The sequence below is a fragment of the Ptiloglossa arizonensis genome, chromosome 11, assembly GCF_051014685.1.
Source record: "Ptiloglossa arizonensis isolate GNS036 chromosome 11, iyPtiAriz1_principal, whole genome shotgun sequence".
Taxonomy (NCBI): Eukaryota; Metazoa; Arthropoda; class Insecta; order Hymenoptera; family Colletidae; genus Ptiloglossa; species Ptiloglossa arizonensis.
This window is the reverse complement of record NC_135058.1, coordinates 10009508-10031674: the sequence shown is the minus strand read 5'-3', so window position 1 is coordinate 10031674 and position 22167 is coordinate 10009508. Positions and strand designations below refer to the sequence as shown.

At 43.7% G+C, this 22167-nt stretch overlaps 1 protein-coding gene across 7 annotated transcripts in view; it reads right to left on the bottom strand.

The window, feature by feature from the left end:
* Window positions 1–3880: 3880 nt before the first annotated feature.
* Window positions 3881–22167, bottom strand: part of Mam (neurogenic protein mastermind) — a 380463-nt gene continuing 362176 nt past the window's right edge. For 2 of the 7 annotated variants that reach the window (XM_076323064.1, XM_076323065.1), the window contains exons 4-8: window positions 20008–20346; window positions 11241–11421; window positions 7002–7304; window positions 6083–6334; window positions 3881–4278 (exon numbers count right to left, since the gene is read on the bottom strand). In XM_076323064.1, coding sequence (XP_076179179.1) covers window positions 4040–4278; window positions 6083–6334; window positions 7002–7304; window positions 11241–11421; window positions 20008–20346 — 1314 coding nt within the window. In that variant the 3' untranslated portion in view covers window positions 3881–4039. The remainder of the gene's footprint in view (window positions 4279–6082; window positions 6335–7001; window positions 7305–11240; window positions 11422–20007; window positions 20347–22167) is intronic. The other 5 variants (XM_076323067.1, XM_076323068.1, XM_076323066.1 and 2 more) reach the window with 4 other exon arrangements.

Sequence of the window (22167 nt, the reverse complement as noted above, 5' to 3'; positions counted from 1 at the left end):
TTGCTCTCGATTTACATAATACGGTGTGTGTGTTTTCTTATTAACCGACCGTGTGCGAGAATTCTAGAGCACCCGTTGGCGGTGTGGTCTCCCCTCGTTCCCCTTTATTATTTTTTTTTTTCATTTTTTTGGTATTTTCATTTTTATCGTTTTTCTTGTTTAGATTATGTTTCGTGGCCCCAATATTTTACAAGACAATAATAACGCGTCGTCGCTCCGCCCGATGAGAATTTTTTTTCTTTTTTTTTTAAAAAACGATTATATAATCTTCTAATTTCGCGCGACACACACGCACGCATGCACGCGCACACATACTCTCTGTTTACCTTTCTCTCTGAACCTCTTTCGCTCTCTTTCTCTCTCTTTCTCTCTCTCTCTCTCATTTTCTCTCTATCTCTCGAGCGCGAGTATAATTAATATACTTATGTATTGTGACAAGCGAAACTCCGAATCGGAATTATTCGTGCACACTTTCGGCGAACGGTCGAGGATACTCTATTTTTCTTTTTATTCATCTTTGTATTCATATCTCGCGCGTTTCTCCCCCACTTTGTTCAACGCGCGTGCGGTGTCCCTGCACAAACGCACGGTTGTTCATTCGTTTCAACTTTCGCGCGCTCTTTTTTTTTACCTTCGTCGATCGAAAAATTATCTTTATCCACCCCCAGCTTCTCTCTCTCTCTCTCTCTCTCTCTCTCTCTCTCTTGCTCTCTTTCTTTCTCTCTTTTAGAAACAATAGTTTTTTTTTTCTTTTTGATTAGACGAACCGTGGATTCCTACTCGTTTTTTTTTTTCTTTCTTTATCTATGGAATGTATCACTATTTGGAAGATTAGTCGCGGATCCGTGGCCCGGCAACGATGAACTCGTCGCTGCGTACCGATGGTCCCGAGGTGTATCCGCGATCGCGAAACGCTAGAAAATTCCTAAGTAAAACGAAACGAGAAGGGAAAAGGAAAGGAAAAACAATCGAAAGCGAAAGAACAACGGACGGTCTGACATCAATTGGTTTCTCAAGGCCACTGAGGAGCTATCCCCACCATACCGTTTGGTTACCCCCGCCACGAGGTCTCGCGATCTCTTCCGCGCGGTCTGGGGGCGTATGCGCGCGCGCCATCTGTCTCCGACAGTGGTAAGCTGTGCGACGATACAGCGTGGTAACTCGAGCTACAAGTGATTCGTGGCGGGGGGAAGTGGCCCGGAGCAATTGAGCTCCGATCCGACTGTACCGTCCGTACGAGCGACAACGCGCGTACCATCCGCGCGAGAAGGTTCGACGATCGTCGAAAACGATCGTCTCTCTCGCGTTGAAACGGTTCATCGCGCCGAACACGGAAGTACCGCGCCCTCACCGTGATTATTTGTGTATGTATGTATGTATGATGTGTGTATGCGCGCGCGCGCGCGCGTGTACGTATGCGTGTATGTATGTGTGTGTGTGTGCAACTCCGACGCGGCGACGCGGCACATTTTTCGGAACTAAACTGAATAAATACACACTCGATCGAGGAAATGTGCTCCGTCGCCCGACACGCGCCGTGTGATTCGCTAACGCGCGTCGTCATCAAATTCCCCTCATTCGCTCCCCTGGCATTCCTCCATTACGCGCGTCCTCTCTTTCTCTCTCTCTCTCTTTCTCTCCCTGGCCATTCGTTCTTTCTTTATCGCGCATCAACCGTGTTATCATCAATTACTATTATCATTATAATATTCACCTATATCGTACGGTTCTTAATTTTAATCGGCTAAACTTTGCGACTCTTATCGTCTTTCGAAAACTTTCTCCGTCTAACTTGTGTATACCTATTTACAGTCAAGATTTTAATTTATCCCCCGGATAGCAACACTAACACCGTGTTCTTAGGAAGGGTTTTTTTTTCTCTCTCTCTCTCTCTTTTGCTCTCTCACTTTTTCTCTCGCGCTTTCTCTCTCTCTCTCACTCTCATTCTCTCCGTGTTTCATCATCGTGGAACACACGACAAACCCTACCGACGCGACCGATCGTTTACTCGGTAAGAGAGACACCCCGAGCAGCGATCGGTCACGGGAATTCATCGAATCGAATATATATCTCATAATTGACTTTCTGTTTAATTGTAGATACGCCGTCGCGGGCATCATTAAATACACTACGTTCTAGCCGTTATTTAATAACATTGTTAGCCGTGAACCGAATCTTCTCGGCGACGCGCGGCGCGGCGCACCCGGTCGAACCGATCCATTCTCGAAAGCAACGATTCCCGAGGCGTGTCCGCCATATTGTCGACGACGACACCGTCAGTGAGTTACGATTCGATCCACGACGGGACGCCACCGATCGGTTTCTCGAGCACGCGAACACGCTGGGACGTAACGTTCGTTGCCCGTTTTTCTTTTTCTTCCTTTTTTTTTTGTCGACTAACCGCGTGAAAAATCAAGAGAGGTGTTGGTCGTTGCGTTCACGGAGTGCACGTCGAAGTCACCGGGCGTGGGTGTCGTCGACGTATGCACTCGAGGGATCGAAGTCCTCCCTTCCTAGACGCATCGTGCACGCTCGCTCTAACTTCCAGTGCAGGCAAAAGGGAAGAAGATATTTCTTTACGCAGGATCGCTGGAATCGAAACGAAGTTCGACGCGCGAGAGGATCCACGCGACAGTATTCACGCGTGAGACGATCCACGCGCGAGAAGATCCACGCGCGAGGAGATCCACGCGACACGATCCACGCACAAGAGGTAAGCGAGAAAATCCACGCGCGAAGAGGATCCACGCGCGAAGAGGATCTACGCGCGAGAGGATTCGCACGCGAGAGGATTCACGCGCGAAAAGATAGACTTCGCGCGGGGGAGGATCCACGTGCGTGAAAATCTACGCGCAAGAGGATTCACGCGCGAGAGGATCCACGCGATCTGGAACTACCTAGAGAAAATGGCCGCCGCAATGGGACCCAGGGGAATTCCATCTAGCGCGCGCCCGAACTCTTGATTTCCCACGCTGTGTGTGTTCGTGTGTGTGTATGTGTACCACGTGTGCGCGATGCTCTCTCTCTCACTCTATCTCTCTTTCTCAGCTCGCGTCCTCCGCCGCTCTCTGGATCGGTCGCCGTTAAGAAATTCAATTTTTTTACCTAAAACGTGATTGCCTAGAAAGAATAGTCGCCAGCCGGAGAATAGCTGCCGAAAATGCGCTACGACCGGTTTTCTCTTCGTTATTATATTTTTTTTCCATCATGGTTGCCCGTGGACGCGCGCGACGTCGAACCGGTTGCCCAAACACGTCCATTCGACGCCGCTGACGGACGACGACGACGACGACGACGACGACCAAGACGATAATCGTCCTCGCCCCGGGACTCGTTCGACCCCTTGTTCAACGGAAGGTGAACGACAGAGGAAACTTTCTACAATCGTCTACTATATTTTACAGGTTGCGCGGGGGCGTCTCGCGCCCTCTACCGAGGGTTGGTATCGAAGAGACCCTACCGGACGATCTGGGAACTAACCTCCGTGCACGGAGGGTACTCCCAAGCGATCGTGACTCCGCGTCTTCGCGGAGATATCGAGCTCGCATCGAGCGTATACGTATATCGAACGATTTCCTCGTTCTCCTCCACGGATCTCGGAGTATTCCACGCGACCGTTTTTCACTCCATTTTGTTTCCTCTTGTTCCCTGAGCGAGCGACGATTCCCCGCGCGACATTCAATTAACTTCATGTTGCGCGTCGAGTCATCATCGAGACGATCTCGCGGTACCGTCGAATCGACGGAGGAAGTCGCGCGAATTTCCTGCGGATCATCCGCGATTCAGGGATACTCTCCACCGAGATATATATATATATATATATATATATATATATATATTTATGTATGTATATATCGTCGCGTGCGTGCCCCGTCAGGGGGTTGATCGATGCCCCTTTCCCCAAACCCACCTCCCCGACCGTCCACTACTTCCCCCCTCGACGTTGGTCCGCGTCGTGTGTATTGTTTTTTGTTTTTTTTCATCGTCAACCGGCCTTGCTTTATATGCGATTCCCGAATAGACCGCGAGAGGCGTGGCCTTACAGAATATCGAGGTTGAAGCTCGCCGTGGAGTCGAGGGAATTCAGGAGCTCCTGGGCGCTGAAGTTCGACGTGTCTCCGGCTGGCAGGTTCTCCAGAAACTCCAGGCTGAAGTCCGCGGCGGCTACCGACGGGTCCGTGGCAGCTGCCGGCGGTTGCGCGTGTTGTTGTTGTTGCGGTAGGCTACGCACACCGGGGCTTCCCGCGCCGTATTGTTGATGCGGGTGCAGCGGCGAACCTGGAAGATTTTTTATCGTTATCGTTGTCTCGTCAGAGTCGAGATGTCGAGTGCTGGGCTCGGTGAAGATTTGAGAATATTGTCGGCGATTGTTCGAGCCTTGTTTCGATATTGTCTTTGATGTTGTCTTAGATGTAATTTAGGGATGTAGGGATGTAGGCATGTAGTCTGTGATGTTGATGTAGTTTAGGGATAGCTGGGGTTTAGTTTCTTATTTTGCTTGGATATAGAACAATCTGCTGGTTCAAGAATTTGGGTTCGAGAGTCATTTGTTTATCGTTTGAACGTCGTGGAAGGATGGAACGAAAGGTAACAAAAGATATTAGTCGTCGAGACATTAGAATTGATTTTAATGACACTCTGGTCATCCTTGGTGTACTAATATTGATTTGGAAATATTTTTAACGCAAGAGAGAAATTGAGCGTGAGAAATGGGTTTCTTCAATTGTTGTTACCGATCGACTCGTGTGATATGTATTGTATTTTAGGTTGGAGGTACTGGAATAAATTTTTCTTAGGATTTTCAGTCGGTTGAAATCAATTTCACCGTCCCAATTGGTTTGTTCGAAGACAACATCGAAATATGCTCTTGAACGATCACGACAATATGGTTTTTTTTCAAATGTAAAATACCGTGAAAAATATGGAACCTAACGTATCGTTGCTTTCGACGATACATACGAATATCTATAAAAAGAATCTTCCTTGGAAAGTTATCTAATTCAACGATTTTCTTTGGAAAAGTTCCTATGACTTTGAGATCTCGAAATATACGACCTTGGAAAGAAAATATTTGTTGTTACGCATTTGTTTCCTCGAAACAGAGCTGAATTCTATACACCTATAATACAGGGTCGTCGGAAAAGATTCTATCGGTTTCAAAAATATAGTATTTGGTAACTAAGATTATTCTGGACCGTGAGATCACATTTTTAAAAGTGACGATTCTTTTTTAATCACCCTGTACTCTCGAGTCCATTACCACGCATTGAAATACACCGCTCTGAATAATCGAAGGACTATTCAAATACTTTTATCACCCTGCGAGGTGTCCAATTACTTGCAAGCGTTGCCACGATACGCAAGCTCAACGGTAAAAATTGCATCGTATTAAATACACGATACTCGTATTGTTCCCAATGTTTCGTTTACTCCCACGTCGAAGTACTATTTTTTATTTTCAATTGGATACAAGTATACGTGAAACGTGTGTACAGCGATATCTATCGAGAGGTGACGTCTTTCGAGAAGCAATCGATTCGAAAGTGCAACAGCTTTCAATTCCTCCACCATCGAATTGCATTCCAATACTAAATCATCGATATCGAAAATCACGGTGCTTTCTACTTCGTTTCACGAAACGAATCTTAACGCGTTTATCGTATCAATCCGTCCACATTTTAATATTTTACGTATTAGGTACATTTTGTTCGAACTACCGAACGCCACGATATTTTCCTTCGATCGTAGCAACTGCATCGCGAGAACGGCCGTGCACAATGTTCAGAAACGAAGACGGAATATTTACCATCGATTCCACGTAGATACGGAGTCGGTAATCGCGTTTGTTCGCTGATTTTAAACGCGCGTTAAGCCCCGCGTTAAATAACATCTACTTGTAAATCGGTGTGTAGATGGCTATCTCTCGATAGCCGAGGAGATTTTCGAACAATGGACGAGACGAACCGGTAAAGAAGATAATATTATTCTTTTCTACTTTCGTTCGAAAACTCTCGATCATTGTACCATATGACGCGACCGGAGCCGCACGATGACGGAAGAACGATCATTGGCCAAGACTTACCCGTGCCGGTATTGCTGACAGAGTTGACTGATGAGGACTGCGACATTTGCATCTGCAGTGACATCTGATTATTACTCTGCTGCATGGCTAATGTCTGCTGCTGGTGCTGTTGCGACAGTAGCTGCTGCATCTGAGTGCTGTTGGCCATACCGGAGCCAGTGATACCACCACTCTGAGAGCGAATCAGCTGTTGATGCTGCATCTGTGCGGCGTTCATCTGCATTCCGCCCGTACCGCCCATTCCGAACCCACCTGTGAAAACAAAGAAAGTAAAAACGATTTAATGCGATTTAGTCGCGGGCTCGACGATGACGCATTCGTCGTCTCGTGGTAGTCGTTTTGCGGAAAAGTTTTTAACATCGCGAATGAAAAATGGTACGAAGAATTCTCGATGAACGGAGAGAATCGTAACGGACAACGCAATCGAAATCGGGGGACAATGGTTGGCGAAAAATTTGGAAAACGCGCGCGATCGATTTTTGACAACTCAATTTCTCGATCGTAAGCGCTAAAGGTAAGTTTTGAAGGTTATTTTAAACGTTTTTACGAATAATTCTACCATTCTTTTATGTAACGAGCGAACAAAACTGATAATATTGAGCAGAAAAAGAATACTCTCGCACGTAGAAAGTAGTTGGGAAGAATTTCGATTCTTCCATCGGTCGCGAAAAAAATAAATCGACTCGATCGAGGTGGTCAGGTGGTCCCACTCTTCGCGTAGCTCGGACGTGCTGTTTAGTACGAGTTACGTTCGTTTTTACGATTTAACCGAGCGGAAAAAATGCCCTCGACCAAGGCATACCGTTTCCAACTCTGTCCACACCATGAACCCCGAGCGGCAACAACACTCCGGGCGCTCGTTTTTCGCGCGAATCGCCTCCGCGCGGAATTACGGGCGTAATACGGTCTGGACGCTTACCTTGGTGACCTTGTTGGTTGAATTGCGATCGCATCTGCGCCTGAAAGCCCTGCTGCTGCATCAGAACGTGTCGCCACTCCTGCTGAGCACCACGGCCCGCGATACTATTCCCAAGGCCGTCGGGTGGTCCGACACTGACGTTAGGCGGCCGTTGATTATTAGTCCTAGGATATCCGAGACGCTGATGCATCTGATGCATTCCGCCTATGGCAGCCATACCGCCACCGCCCATGTACATGTTACCACCGGCAGCGTGCAACGCCTGTTGTTGCTGTTGCGCCATTTGCGGCCTCATCATCGGACCTGTGGCAAGAAGGGGACACCGATAGCGTTAACGACCCTGCAACTTGACTCGCTCGCGTTTCTTCCTATTAATATACACTGTAATTTGTAATAGCACGGTACACTGTATTTGCGGAAGGGTCGAACAGAGGAGAGAATAAAGGGAACGGAGCGAAGGGGAAATGGGAGTAGAGAGAAGTAAATGAACGAGAGTTGGTCTCTTTTTGTTAATAGAAGCTGTAAGTTGTAATTGCACCGTGTACGATGTTTGCAGAAGAGTGAGACACGAAGAAGAATGGAACAGTGTATGGAGAAAATTGAAGGATAGAGAACGAAGGATCGAAGAGATGTGAGAAAGTTTCTTTTTGTTAATATATAGATGGAGAGTAAGAAGACGATGGGAATGTAGATAAGTAAACAAACGAGAGATAGTATTAATATAAGCTGTAAGTTGTAATTGAACCGTGTACGATGTTTGCAGAAGAGTGAGACACGAAGAAGAATGGAACAGTGTATGGAGAAAATTGAAGGATAGAGAACGAAGGATCGAAGAGATGTGAGAAAGTTTCTTTTTGTTAATATGTAGATGTAGAGTAAGAAGACAATGGGAGTGTGGATAAGTAAACAAACGAGAGATAGTTTCTTTTTGTTAATATAAGTGTAAGTTGTAATGTCACGATGTACTGTACTTGCGAAAGGGTGGGATAGCAGAGAGAATGGGAACAGAGTAGGCAAACTTTGAGCAACAGTTTAAAATTGATACAGGTCGTTCGAAATATTTACAAAACAATTAATACCTTCGAATACCATTTATTTTGCGTTAAATTGATTCATGTCGCGAAAGTATGAACGTTTTCTCCTTCTTTCTTTTTCGATTTACACCACTACCGTAATCATTGGCACGTATAACCGCGAAGTGACGAAAAGTTTTATCGAGGTTTTGCGTTACCAAGAAATGAAGTTTCATCGAGGTTTTGCGTTACAAAAAAATGAAGTTTCATCGAAGTTTTGCGTTACAGAAAAATGAAGTTTCATCGAGATTTCGCATTAGAAAGAAATGATCGAAAATACCACTTTTATTTGAACGTTTCGCTCGAGTCTCACCCCGTTAACGGTCTAGACGATCCTGTTACGTGGAACACCCTGTACGTGGCGTGCAACGTAGCGTCGATGTAGCATTTGATCGTTGTCGTCCGGCCGGTGAAAAAATTATTTATTCTCGCGCGAATGCAACGCACGATTCGATCGAAGAGGATAGTCATCGATCACGGGGGATCGTGGTTTCATTCAGGTTAGCCAGATACGGGACGAGATAACGTTTCGGGTATTGCGATGGAAACGCATCGAGCGGGTACGGCTCTCTGGATTTTCGTTTGGACAGAATCTTATGAAAGTAGCTCGGGGCAGATCGATAGGAGTCTCGTACGGGGTACAGTGTATAAGGATATTTACGACCCCCTCCCCCTAATTCCCCTCGCTATCCCGGTCGAGTTCTTTCTTTCTGGTCTGGAGCGGATCCAGCCAGAGATCGAGTTCATTTCCCTCGAATACTTGTCTAACCGATGGTTAAGAAGCGTGTAAACATTGTTCGAACGAACGTTCCACGCCGGGTAAAATATTTGTTCACGATTATTCATCGTTTTCGCTTCCTTTTACCGGTCAATGCGATTAGCAAATTCTCGTATATTAAGCGTAATCCGGGGGTTGTTTACACGAGAAATAATTCGAGTGAAATCTTTTGGTTCCTGTTTGCAATGCATCGTTGGGTAATCGGAGTTATTTCCACGAAAAACGTTTCTCGAACGAATGTAAAATTAATCGCGGATAGAACGGTCGTATTTGTGTGGATTTTCTACAAATTTGGCGCGAGCGTGGATAAAAATGAAATTCATCGATCTCGCGAGGGATAAAGTTAACGAGAAGGTTTCGTGAACTTTTTTAGAAAATGTTCTCGTCTTCGCGCTCGGTAATCGGCCTTGTTTCTTTTTTGTTTTCTTTTTTTTTCGATAGAAACGCTTTCTATAGCTTCGACGTTCTCATTTTCGTGGCAGTTTTTTTTAATACGATGCGCTTCGAACATCCGGCGATACCTCGTTCCTTCCTCTACTTTCGAGATTTGCCACAGATATTAAGTCGATGTTTATCGCGGACCGACGTAATTTGTTTCGGCAATTTCTCACTTAGATAAGATCGAAAAGTTTAAAGAAGTACATGATTTCCAAGATTTCTTCTGACGTGTTTTGTGTACGGTGTAAAATTAGAAAGTGGTGCAACAATCTCTCAACGAGATCGGATTAAGTATTCGTGGCAAAAGGACCGAAGAATCGAGAAACAAACTGTTACCGGTATTTCTTTTCCGTCTTCTTTATACAGGGGGTTCTAAAATTTTCTGCCTACTGCGAAATAGTCTGAATTTCGAACAAATTTCTTCACGAGGCGTTTGTATGTACATTTTTTTATGTAAAAAGAAAATTAAATCGAAACAACATACACGACTTTAATCATTACTATCCTTTGTTTGATGTAACTACAAAAATATATTTTTACAAATCGCGAATTATAGGCCTGGAAAACGATAATTAAAAATGATAAAAACAATTCTGTCTCGTTGCATATCTGTCTCCAAAAAATACCTTTAAACTCCATTTCTCTTCGTCAAAATACACAAAGACTTGTGTATGCACTTTCCAGTGCATCCTGTACAATCCCAACTTAAAAAGTTATACAATCTGTAGTAGGTTGTTCGATAAGTTTTGTCGTTTTTTCCATCGTAAAAATATACTATAACACTTCAATTTTGAATTGTAAATACACAAATGACTCGAGAGGTATTACCGTCTTTGGAAAAATAAAACGACAAACTTAACAGCTCCATTTCTTATCGAACTACGAAACTTACCGAGCAACCTATTACGTGTTGTCCGCGCACGTATCTAAGAGTACGGATCGTTTCTTTGGAGATTCGTGCGATCGATCGATACGAGAACTACTTCTAAACGTGGTTTAACCTCTGTCGGTTTATCAACCGATAAAGAAAAACGCGGTGAATCAAAGCAGCTATCGACGACCGACAGACACCGAGATAGAGAGAGAGAAAAATACCAGGGGGAGAGAAAGAGCCATTCCCAGTTTCGACGGAAGATGAAAGAATCGATAGCAGTGTCGGATTCTCATTAGCCTGAGTGCCTTCCGGCTCTGGCCAACGCATATGAAAGTGACGTGCACCATCGCCACTTTCAGCGTAAAAAGCGAAACAGAAGAGAGTACCGCCTACGAACGCCGCCGTGGTTGATTTCCACTTTTTCGAAAGTACGCGATGGCTACTCGCTTGCTCGTTTTCAAGTGCAAACGCGCGATCGACGCGTACGCGAATTCACACGTAGTCGGTTTGAAGTTCCTCGAGCAGATTTCTTCTCAGATACGAGGCTCCTATGTAACCATTTTTACACAATCGATGAATCGTGTGCTAAGTTGCGAGGAATATTGTTATACGGAATAATTTATCGTTAGCCGTTAATCGCAAGAAATATTGATCGTATGCGTTAGAATAATTTATCGTGTCCTATTAATGTTCCACCGGGTACCTCGATAAATGGAGATGTACAGCTGTTAGTTGTCGACGACACTGCTGACGAGTTGTTTGGAGTTGCTCTCGAGATTTCAAGGAGATACGTTTAACAAGTTCGAAAAGATAATGTTCCATTTTTTGTTCCCTGATTTATATATTCAATAATGTTGCACGGTGATCAAAGTAATTCGCGTTGTACGGGTATGATGTATATAATGTACTCAAAATTCTGACCAAGTTTCGTATATTAAACATCCAGCTGACAAAAAAAAAAAAAGAACGAAACGACTTTCCGAACAACCTGATACACAATGTACAAAGGAATCCGGATTAAGCAGGCGGTACGTTCTCGATGCTATCGAGTATTATTATTATCGATTAATACCAACCTGATGGTGGCATAGGCTGTTGCGTAACCCTGCGCATAGGCCCGGTATTGGGAAACCTTGGTTGCTGACCCATGCCGATACCAGCGTGCAGCATTTGGGCCTGAGCAGCCGCTTTGTATTCGGGGGGCGGTGGTCTCACGCCTCCCATACCTCCGGCCATGTGCTGTTGCTGTTGCATCACCTGAAAAATCAACGAACAATAGATTTCAATCACTCTGCGTCTCGTGTTACGACTAACGTTTCTCGAACGTTAGTCCACGCGACCGTTTTAGCGTGAATTGCGCGCGAAAATGTTACGCGTTCAGATTTAAACGGAGAAAGAATCGAGTTATCGAGACTTGGATCGGTGCGGTTCGTTTTCAAGGATTACTCGATCGTTTCCACTCGAGAAACCGAGTCTTGGACGAACAGACTCGATCGTTCTCTAATTTAACGAAATTTGTACAATACAGAACAATTTCATGGCTTGAAATTATATATATAGAGATAATATATCTTGTAAAATGGAAAGATATACGAACTCTTGAAACGTAAGGGATATTCCAACGATTTGTATTCACTTTTGATTTAGAAGATTTCGTCGTAGTGTCTCGTAGCGAAAGAAGTTTCGAGTGCAGATGTTTAACAGTTTCGTAAGATTGAACATTATCATTAATAAGAACAACCCGTGCAAAGACGTTAAAATATTGGATTGGAATTTTGAATTGGAAACTTTCGTTCGCTGTACAACTCCTCTGCTTAATTGGTTGCTCGATAGATATCGAGTCTGTTGATAGATTTCTTTGTTCCAAGCCTAATACTCGTAAATGGCTGCCGTCTACGGCTCGTCGAGTTTGACAAATATAGCTGTCCTCAGCTATATACAAGATCAATATTTGTAATTACAAGGACAGTAAACATAAAGGCACGAGGACGACACCCGAGCTGTGTTCACAAAATTCTGACGAAAGAATGTCAACAGTGAGAACGAAAGCACCAATAAGCCGTACAGATGAATTTAGTATTTTCAAGTGTGCGATCGTTAATGGGGTATCGAACTCATCCCTGCATTAAATTCTAATTTCACATTTATAAACCTTTCTTTCGACGAAAAATAGTCCATTCTTTCTCCCAATTTATCGTTACCTAGAATACTTGATAAAAACTCGGAAAAAATATTATATTCGACCTTCTATCCTACTTTGAATATTTTGAGATTCGTGCAATCTTTATATCTCGAATAACAATACTGATACTTGGACAATTCTTACTTAACAGTTTTCTTATTTATCAAAAGAACAATCCACACATAAAGTTTCTCCACAAAATTCTCAACATTAATAAACCTACTTCTACCAACATTTAAATCAAGACAGTCGACTCAAAATCAAATCGGTAAGAGCGAGCCGAGAAATCGAATTCTTATCTCTGGAATCCAAATCCAAGTTAGCAATTTATCCACTGTCGTACCAAGTAGTTTCCTTTTGCAAAAGTACCACACTGGAACCGATACAATACCAATAAAATTCATCACAGATTCCCCCCGTAAGGAGTGTTCATTTTCGGACAATCGTTCGGTGAGTATTGCTCCGGTTAAGAAAATGCACGAAAGTTGGCCAAGTATCCGAGTTTCGCGCGCAACGTCCCGGAAAGAGGATAACTTCGATCGCGTACGATTCGCCCGGCACCTGTTCCGATTTTCTCGAATCTCGAAACGTTAAGAGCCACCCGGTGAGTACCGGTTCGCGCGCGCCACGGCGAAGTGGCGCGCGCAGTGAACGAGAACGAGTAGATTCGGCTCGTAAGGCACGGACAATGATAGAAGCGAGTTAGAAAGCCGACCGACAGATTCCGAAGGAATAATTGCGACTCTGCGCGCGGCATGCATCGATGACTCGTTGCGAGCCGCATTGTCGTCGAGCCGGCGACCACGGAAGTTTCGACCATCGGTGTCGTTGCACAAGTCCCTTCCCTCCCAGACCCTCTCTCTGCCCCGTCCTCGTCCCTCTCCGCGAGTGGATTGCGTTTCCACTTCCTGGTGTTACGCGAACGCAACGAAAGGCTACGAACGCGACGACAATGAAGGCGACGGTGACGGAAGGCAACCAGAGACTCTGGCCACCGTTTTCCTCGTTACCAACGCGAGGATACCTTCTCTTGTATTTTCTCTCGGACTCGATCTCCTTATCTATCGTATCTACGTTTTACAGAGAGATCGACCGTGGAGACGTTTCGATACCTGGACGTATAGGGGTAACGAGAACCCGTTTATTCGGGAACATTTGGGAGAACGGGTGGAAGTGTTTTTCCAAGAGACTTCGATGAACGTAATGGGTATTTTTTTATATTTTGGAATAGTTTAAACGGTTTTGGAGGGGTTTAGCGGGGAAATTGGGAAAGATCGTGGGCTCAAGAGCGTTGTTTTTGAATTGGAAATCGGGATTCCTAAATTACGGCGAGTGTATCGACTTCACATTTTGACGGTATACTTTAACAAAATTGATTATTTCCACTTGAAAAAATTCCCATAGTTCGACAAACCCTACACAAATATACCTACAAAATTTGAAATCGATACGTCCGATAGTTCTCTCCATAAAAAATCTTAAATACCGCCCAATTTTTTGATAGACCTCCAAACTAGACGGATAAGTTTTCAATCGTAGCCATGTTACTTTAACAAAATTAATTATTTCCACTTGAAAAAATTCCCATAGTTCGACAAACCCTACACAAATATACCTACAAAATTTGAAATCGATACGTCCGATAGTTCCCTCCATAAAAAATCATAAACATCGTTCGATATTTACGCAAAGAGCTCGAAATTAAGGAGATCCCTTAGGAATCATCGGATTAGACCAGGAACGCCGCCCTGTTGCTTTCACGGAGGTCTTCGCTCCTCGTCGAACGGAAGAGGCAACTCATCCTCGGAATCAGCACGTAGCAATTTCGCGCGCCGTTTTCCCATTGATTCGCGGGAGAGAGAAAGGAAACGCTTCCGTGGGTCGCGTACCCGTAAACGTAATCGAATTCTGGGCTCCTTTTTGGCGAGAACGATCGGATAGTAGACGGAACCGTGGCCGATGTATAGAAAGATCGACCGATTTGGCCGGCGAGCGGCAAATCCTTTCTCGTTTTGCGAACTACCGTTTCGTACGGTAGTCGGGGAAACGTCGTTCTCACGGTAATTACGGCCACGACTGATCTTCGTGATTAGTTTATCACGAGCGGAGTGAATTGTTTAAAAGGATGCAATACGCAGGGATCCGTTTAGCTTCGGTTCCATTGTGATCGGTTTCGCGTAGTTGGGAAATAGGCCGTTGGATATTTCGAGCACTTGTCGCGAACTTATCACTATTATAACGAGAAACACGCTCCATTGTTCCGAGAAATGTTTTTTTTTGAAACATTTCGAAACGTTCTACGTTAATGGAAAAATTACCTTTAAGAAATAATCGTCGTTAGCCAACCAGGGAGAAAACGACGCACCCTATAACACGATTCTAATTTTTAAAGCCAGCAAAAATTGTACTGATCTAGCAAATTCTAAATCGAATTGAAAATGACTCGCACACCGTGTGTATTTAATTACAGGAACGAACACGATCGGTGCTTCTCGTCGGCAATTGGACTTAATAGAATCGTAAAATAGACTTTTACAACCGATGCGAGGAGAGGTCGTTCTCAACGTTAAATAGCGTTACAACGAAAAATACAAGTATCCAAGTGTCTTAGTCGCGATTTTCGTAAAGTAACGTCACGATTTCCAACATTCAATTGAATCTCTCGAATCGTTCACGAACGTCCCATTACTTGGATACTTTCGATTGAATTCGATTCTCGAGCAAAGATCGTTGCGTCTGCGAATCGAGACTCGCTGTAAACGATCACGAATGAGTACGTACGAGAACTCGTTGTTCGATTTTCTGTCAAAAACGTTTCGATCGCGCGAATTCCTCAGAACGAACAACCCACGCGTCAGAGCTCGATAATAACGTCGATCACGGATTCCTAGATACCCGAGTTCCTCGAACTCGTGCAAACGCGAGCTGCAGCATCCGGCGGCGTGCTGCACGTTAACTATCCTAATGGATTAAAATAGATACGGGACTATGCATCGGGTCGGCGCGTCGATTTCGTTATCGCGGTTCCTTCGAGCGTACGATCGATTCTCCGTACGCTTCTCCGATCCGTGCTCCCGTTCGATCCGCGCAGAAATGAAAAATTTGCGAGCGGAAAAGGATCGAGGCGCGCAAAAAAAAAAAAAGAAAAAAAAATAAACCATGAATGAAACGAAAGGTCAACGTTGAAGAGGGATGACTAACCAATTGCGCGAAACCTACAATTAGTAACTGGAGCACGATCGGGAGTGCTGCTGCCTTCGATACCTTAACGTTGTTAAAGCAATGGTTGTATTATAACTGAGTCATTCGTTAATAAATCGTGTCGCATGTCCGCGAGTGCAACGTGACTCCGAGTGAGTCTCGATCGGCGAATCGACGATAACATCGCGCGGTTGAACTAGCGGATTTCTTTGCGCGAGTGGATCCATCATGGGGAAAGAAAAAACTCGATCCACGATTTTGTTTCGAGATTCGTTAATCGTTTACGTGGACGAGATTCGAATTGGCGTGAAATTTCTTGGGTTATCGAGAGGGTTGTTCAACGATTGTAAATGAAAGATTGATTTCTTTGATTTTCTGGAGATAACTTGGAAGCAGTGTTTTGAAAAGGTGCGAGTGGAATTCGGAATATTGGAAATGTTACAGGACTTCGAGAGTAGTTTAGTAATTGTGGACGAAGAATTGATTTTTGAAATTATTCTTTGTTTATGATCATTGAGATTTAGAAGATTGATTGAGATTTGTTAAGATCGAGAAGCTTCGAAAGTATTATCCTGAACAGATTTGATCGAGATTCAAAATGTTGGAAATGTTGTAAGTCAGGAGAAACTCTTCGTGTACTTTGTACTCCAAATTTTTAAGCATTTCTGTAAATTCCATTTTTGAACATTCTTTAACGATCTATTTGAAATTTGAGTACTTTATAGAAAAAATAGTCAATTGGAGAACGAACCATCGGTATAAAATATTGAATATTTTCATGTCTTTCCTTCTCAAGAGACTTGAGAATAAAAAAAAGAATAAAACACTGAATATTTCTGATCGAAGTATTTTCTTAATTTCTGAAGCTTTGAACTAATCTGTATTGATAATATTCTTGATTCTCGAACCCCACTTTAAAACCTCGTAAGTTCATCGGAAATCGTGCAGGCCATTGAAGCAGACTTTTTGTCTTGTTATAGATTCTTGATCTAGATAATATTCATCTCGTTAAACTACATTACGCGAGATACGTGTCGATCGATTTCCATTCCGATTCAATTATTTCTTCGTAAAAAAATATATCGAATAGCCTTTAATTTTCGACGCTAAATATCAAATTGCCTTCTTAACGGGGTCCGGGAGATTTTAACGAGTGGTCGACGATGTCGTTCGTTTTATTATCCTTTAATGGAGGCAAAAAAAAAAATTGATAAGAAACACAACCGCACTTTTCGACTTAGAATATCGAATGGAGTATTAAAGGAATGTTTATTTCGAAAGTAAACGAATAAAATTTCCCGTACAATTCTCCCAACCGTGATTATTCGTGCGTCGATTCCCCGATAAGAATTTACGTTAGGTATGGCGATTCGAACGAGTCGTAGACAATTCCTAATTCAAATTTACCACGCTTTCTCGACAGCACGATGGTAGGGCAACGTTCTAAGGGATAATTCGTGGAAGACGACGATTCGGTGACAGTAATTGGGGCTCGCGGACACAGTTTCTTCGGATGCAAATTGGAAATGCATAAAAGATGAAGAACACTGTGCTGGACAAGATGTAAATGACTGCATGCAAATGTTGACTGATTGCAAAGTTGCCGGCGTTACATTATACCTCGGGGTAATCTAGAACAACGTCGCGATACAAAACATCGTCCCCCTTTTTACAGCGACACAAAGGGCAATCAGTTTACGCGTCGGTAAAAATTGAAAGCCCTAAACAGTGTAATGTAATGCGGGGAAGGGTGTAAAAATAATGTGCACGCGTAGAATTTAGAAGACCAACGTAAGCGGGACGCGCGCGCCCGTGTGTTCGAGATGTTTTGCCGTGCGATGATTATTTATAAAATAAAAAAAAAATAGAACAGGACCGACCCTTTCGTTTTTCCTTTCGGCTTGATCTTTTTGGCGCGTCCGTGTTCGAGGTGTTTTGCCGTACGACGATTATTTATAAAATAAAAAAAAAAATAGAACAGGACCGACTCTTTCGTTTTTCTTTTCGGCGCGTCCGTGTTCGAGGTGTTTTGCCGTACGACGATTATTTATCAAATAAAAAAAATAGAACAGGATCGACTCTTTCGTTTTTCTTTTCGGCGCGTTCGTGTTGGAGATGTTTTGCCGTACGACGATTATTTATAAAAAAGAAAGAAATAGAACAGGACCGACTCTTTCGTTTTTCATTTCGGTTCGATCGCGCCGCGGAAATTTGTAAAAATTAGTTACACGCGAGGAAGATGTAAAAGAGAGCGAACAAGGCAATAGAAAGGGAACAAAAAGAAGTTTCTGTTTCTTTATAATCTATGCAGGATTGCGTAACAACAATTTTACCATTTTAATTTCTAGCCGTTACATTGGACGACATGTAAAAATTTGTGTCAGGAGGGAGTTGTATTGGGATAGATATTGTAATCAATGACTTGTTTTTCAAAGTCCTATTATCATAATTATGTATCCATACAATATATCCAGGATATATTGATCTTTAAATGACACTGTAGAAGAGAATTTGATCAACAATCCTTGAAAATATAATAAAATCGATACTTAACAGAGATTATTTCGACCAAACTGAACATTCTATGAAAAACCGAGTCAATTACTGATCGAAGTATCACTGGTAGTTCAATTCGTTCTTCTTGACAAACGCAACAATGAATACGTGAAAGACACGATTGACCTTGGAAAGTGGAAAAAATGAATCGAAGAAAAAGTATCGTCCGCTTTCGAAGTGAGCTTCCTTAGATTTGTTTTCGCATGGTACGAAGGTATTAAGTCGGTCAAGAGAAACGACACACCCTGTATAGCGGACGAAAGGAAAGCAAGGATAGCCGTGTATGCAATATCATTCGACGTCGCGTTTTCCCCAGGAAGTGCACGCGAGCGCATATTTCCCGGTCATGGAAAAAGTTTCCATTCATTGTTCCGCGGCCCCTGGAAGAAGCTCGTTCCTATTTGTGCCGCTTCTTTCAGCGTGATGGAACAGAAGTTGCAAAGGAGCTGCGCGATACCTGTTGCACGCGAGCGTCGCGGGAACGACTCAACCGCCGGATACGAAACTTAATGTTTCGGATAATGCGCCACCGACGATATCGTTGCCGCGATCTTTTACGCTGCTTGATAATCGGCCGATCGTCGCGTTGGAAAAAGCATTCCGGTTGACGAAGCGCCGTTAGCGCCAGCCGGAACACCGATTTAACCGAATCGAGAGTTCAAACGAACCGAGAACGGAGGAAACGTGGCCGAAATTCGAACAACGAATTTACCGATACACCGAACGCGAAATAATTATGGAGGAAAGTAACGCGTGTATGGAGTAATGTAAGAGAAGCGTTACGAGAATATATTTTTTACAATGGAAGTTACGAGCTTGAAAATAAAAGCAATCGAAATCGATTTATCGATACTTCGAACATGAGAATAATTACGGAGGAAAGTAACGTGACGTGTGTATGGAATAATGTAAAATAAGTGTTACGAAAATATATTATCGATATCCCGAACGCGAAAATAATAATGGAGAAGAGTAACCCGTTATGTATACGGAATAATGTAAAAGAAGCGTTATGAAAATATATTTTTACAACGGAAGTTACAAGCTTGAAAATAAAAACGATAACGATCGATTTATCGATGTCCCGAACGCGAAAATAATTATAAAGAAACGAGCGTGCAAAATAATGTAAAAGAAGCGTCGTGAAAATGTATTTCCTTTTTTTCTCTCATATTCTTTTCACTTTATTAAATTACTAATCATCCTGTTAGATCCAATTAGCATTGTTCTTTGTTTCCATTTGCCTTCTTAACTTAGAATTTTCATTGTTTCGTCCTTGGGCCACCGTTTTGTCTATTTTCAGAAGGTGGTCTAAAACTCGAAGGTCGCCTCGTTATAACAAAGAGCTCGGTCGAGACCAGAGACGCGTAGAATTTTATTCCAATAATAGGCAACGAATACAAACTCCGAATAACTATCCATTTCCAACATTTATTCAATAGAACCGGTGAGTGCACAATTTAGATTCTAATTTTGATTGCACGAATGAAAAGTTATTTCCTTCGTTCGTTGTACGAAAGTAACACGTTTATCGTTCACCCATCTCTGGTTAAGTCGTTATTCCTGTAATTTATCATACCGATAAATACTCCGATCAATTTATAACGCAAGTCAGCACCAAAGTATATCCTAAAAATAGCGCATATTTTCTAAAAGGACATTTCAAAGACATTGTACAAATTTCATCGATGAGCTCTATTCGTAGTTCCAGTTAACACTGGAACTGGATCGCGCCCACCTCTGCCCCAGTGGAAGCGGAATACCGTTTCTATTACCATAGATAACCATCGTTCACTGCCATTAGGTAATTAAACCATAAACCATCGCGTTCACGCCCTACGGGCGCAATAAACGCGCAAAACATTCGGGTGATCGATCACGAAACACAACAGAGATACGCATACCTGCTGGGCGCGCATCAGCTGCTGCTGTTGCAGGAGCTTCGCGTGCTGATGTTGATCCACTTGATTCGGTGGTACTTGCTGAGGATGACTGCGTGCACCGGCTGCACCGGCCGGTTGAGGAACACCGCCCGCGGCGGCGGCCGCTGCCCTCTGCCTTAGACTCTGTTGAGTGAAGTTGATGGTCTGAGACTGGGAGACCGAGCAATAGGTGTCGGTTTGGCCACCCGGTCCGGGCTGATTCTGGGTCTGTTGCTGATTGAAGTACATGCCCTGTTGAGCGGCTACGGTCACGCCCGGTTTCAGGTCACCGGTGAGCTGCATGTGTTGACCCGCGGACACCTATGACAGAAAAGAGGATATCTGGATCAGTATTTTATATCTTCGTCGCGATCTTTTACTATGACTAACTTGGACTACCGAGTCTGAGACTTTTAGAATTGGAAGTAGGACATCTATGATATAAAAGAGGATATTTGGATCAGTGTTTTGTACCTTCGTCGCAATTTTCTATTGTAATTAACTTGGACTACCGAACTTGAGACTTTTAGAATTAGAGGTAGGACATCTATGATATAAAAGAGGATATCTGGATCAGTATTTTGTACCTTGATCGCATTTTCTCTTACAAGTACCTTGTAAGCCTCAAATAATACTTGGATTAGTACCTTCGATTGCATTTTTCTGTTACGAGTTACTTGAATCATTGAACCCTACACTATTAGCACACCTGTGAGTGCAGCAACTTGAACCGTTAGGTTTAAGACTATTACTTAAGATCATTACGTTTAAGACTGTTAGGCTTAGAACTACGGGAGACTCAGCTGGTTAGAGTAATAGGGTGCAACTTTCCTATAGCAAACTTGTGTATTTCTATATGGCCAAGATTTTCATTTAGATTATTAAAATGACACGGGTCCCTGGTTGAGCGACCAGGATATCAGAGGTAACTGGTTAAACCTCTGGCGCATCTGGCTTCACCAAATAGTCTACTAGCGTATTCAGAGTAACTAGCAGAACACTTAGCGAGTCTAGATTTCTAGTTGGATTCGTAATATCACTAGTAGAGTCTCTAGGGTGTCGTGGATCTCGAGTTGGATCGCTAAGGTTTCCAACCAGGAAGATCATCTTGGGTCATTAGCACCCAGAATTCCTGGACTTAAAACACGAGTAACTCGACAATCGTAAGTGTCTGCTCGATTCTCGTCTCTAACCATCATCGATAATTACCGTCCGCTAATCGGAGACCTTTACCACCGGACGCAAACTTTGTACACAAAGTGGTACTAGTCTATCTGACAAGGCATCTCGGTCGCTGCGCCACGAATCAATTAATCTCTCACTAACGTACGCTTGCGTAATCCATTAATGACAAGTTTTCGCGTTCACCGTGGGTGTAGTAACATGCCGGTAACCGATTCGCGACGAGAAGGACGCATATACCTGCCGCGAGTGACAGCAAGTTTTATTAGCTGTTCCAATTGTCCACCATCCCCCTTGGCTTGTAAGCGCGATACGATTCGCTCTGTTACGTATGATCCACGGTCGAAGGTAGATCGGATCGAGCGGTGCTTTTCATCGAGGCCACAGAGCCGAACAACGGCTCGCCACAGGCGGCCTGGAATTCGGTTTCTGGCAAAAAAGCGGCGGACAAGTGGCGACTATTGTCCTGTCGTCGCTCGTATCGTAGGCAATGATACAAAATGGCTACCGTTCTTCAATATCTCATCCACCGGCCGGTAAAGGGAAAAAGGACTCGTCGAGGGAGAGAACGCGTGGTGGGGGGAGCGGGAGGGTGCAGAGGGGGGAAAGAATAAGGCACGACCGAGGCCTGTACGGCTTCGATGACTCTTGACCCTTGGCAATCGAGTCGCGGTAATCTAGTCCGAGTTTGCGCATCCCCTTGTCTGTTTTGTACGTCCGAATGAATACCAACCCCCTTAATGGGTCCTTGCAACGAAGTCCTCCCGTCCCTGTTACATCGGGAATATACAGTTCGATCCACTCAACATGCATCGAACATACCACCTATGATAATTGAGCCTCTCGTAAGCCAATACGAGATCAGCTCCTATTCCACAGAGTTCTCGGTTTTAAGAGACGACAACAACAATATTTGTCTGGTCGTTAATTTTCTTCATCGGTCTACCCGACGAGAGTCCC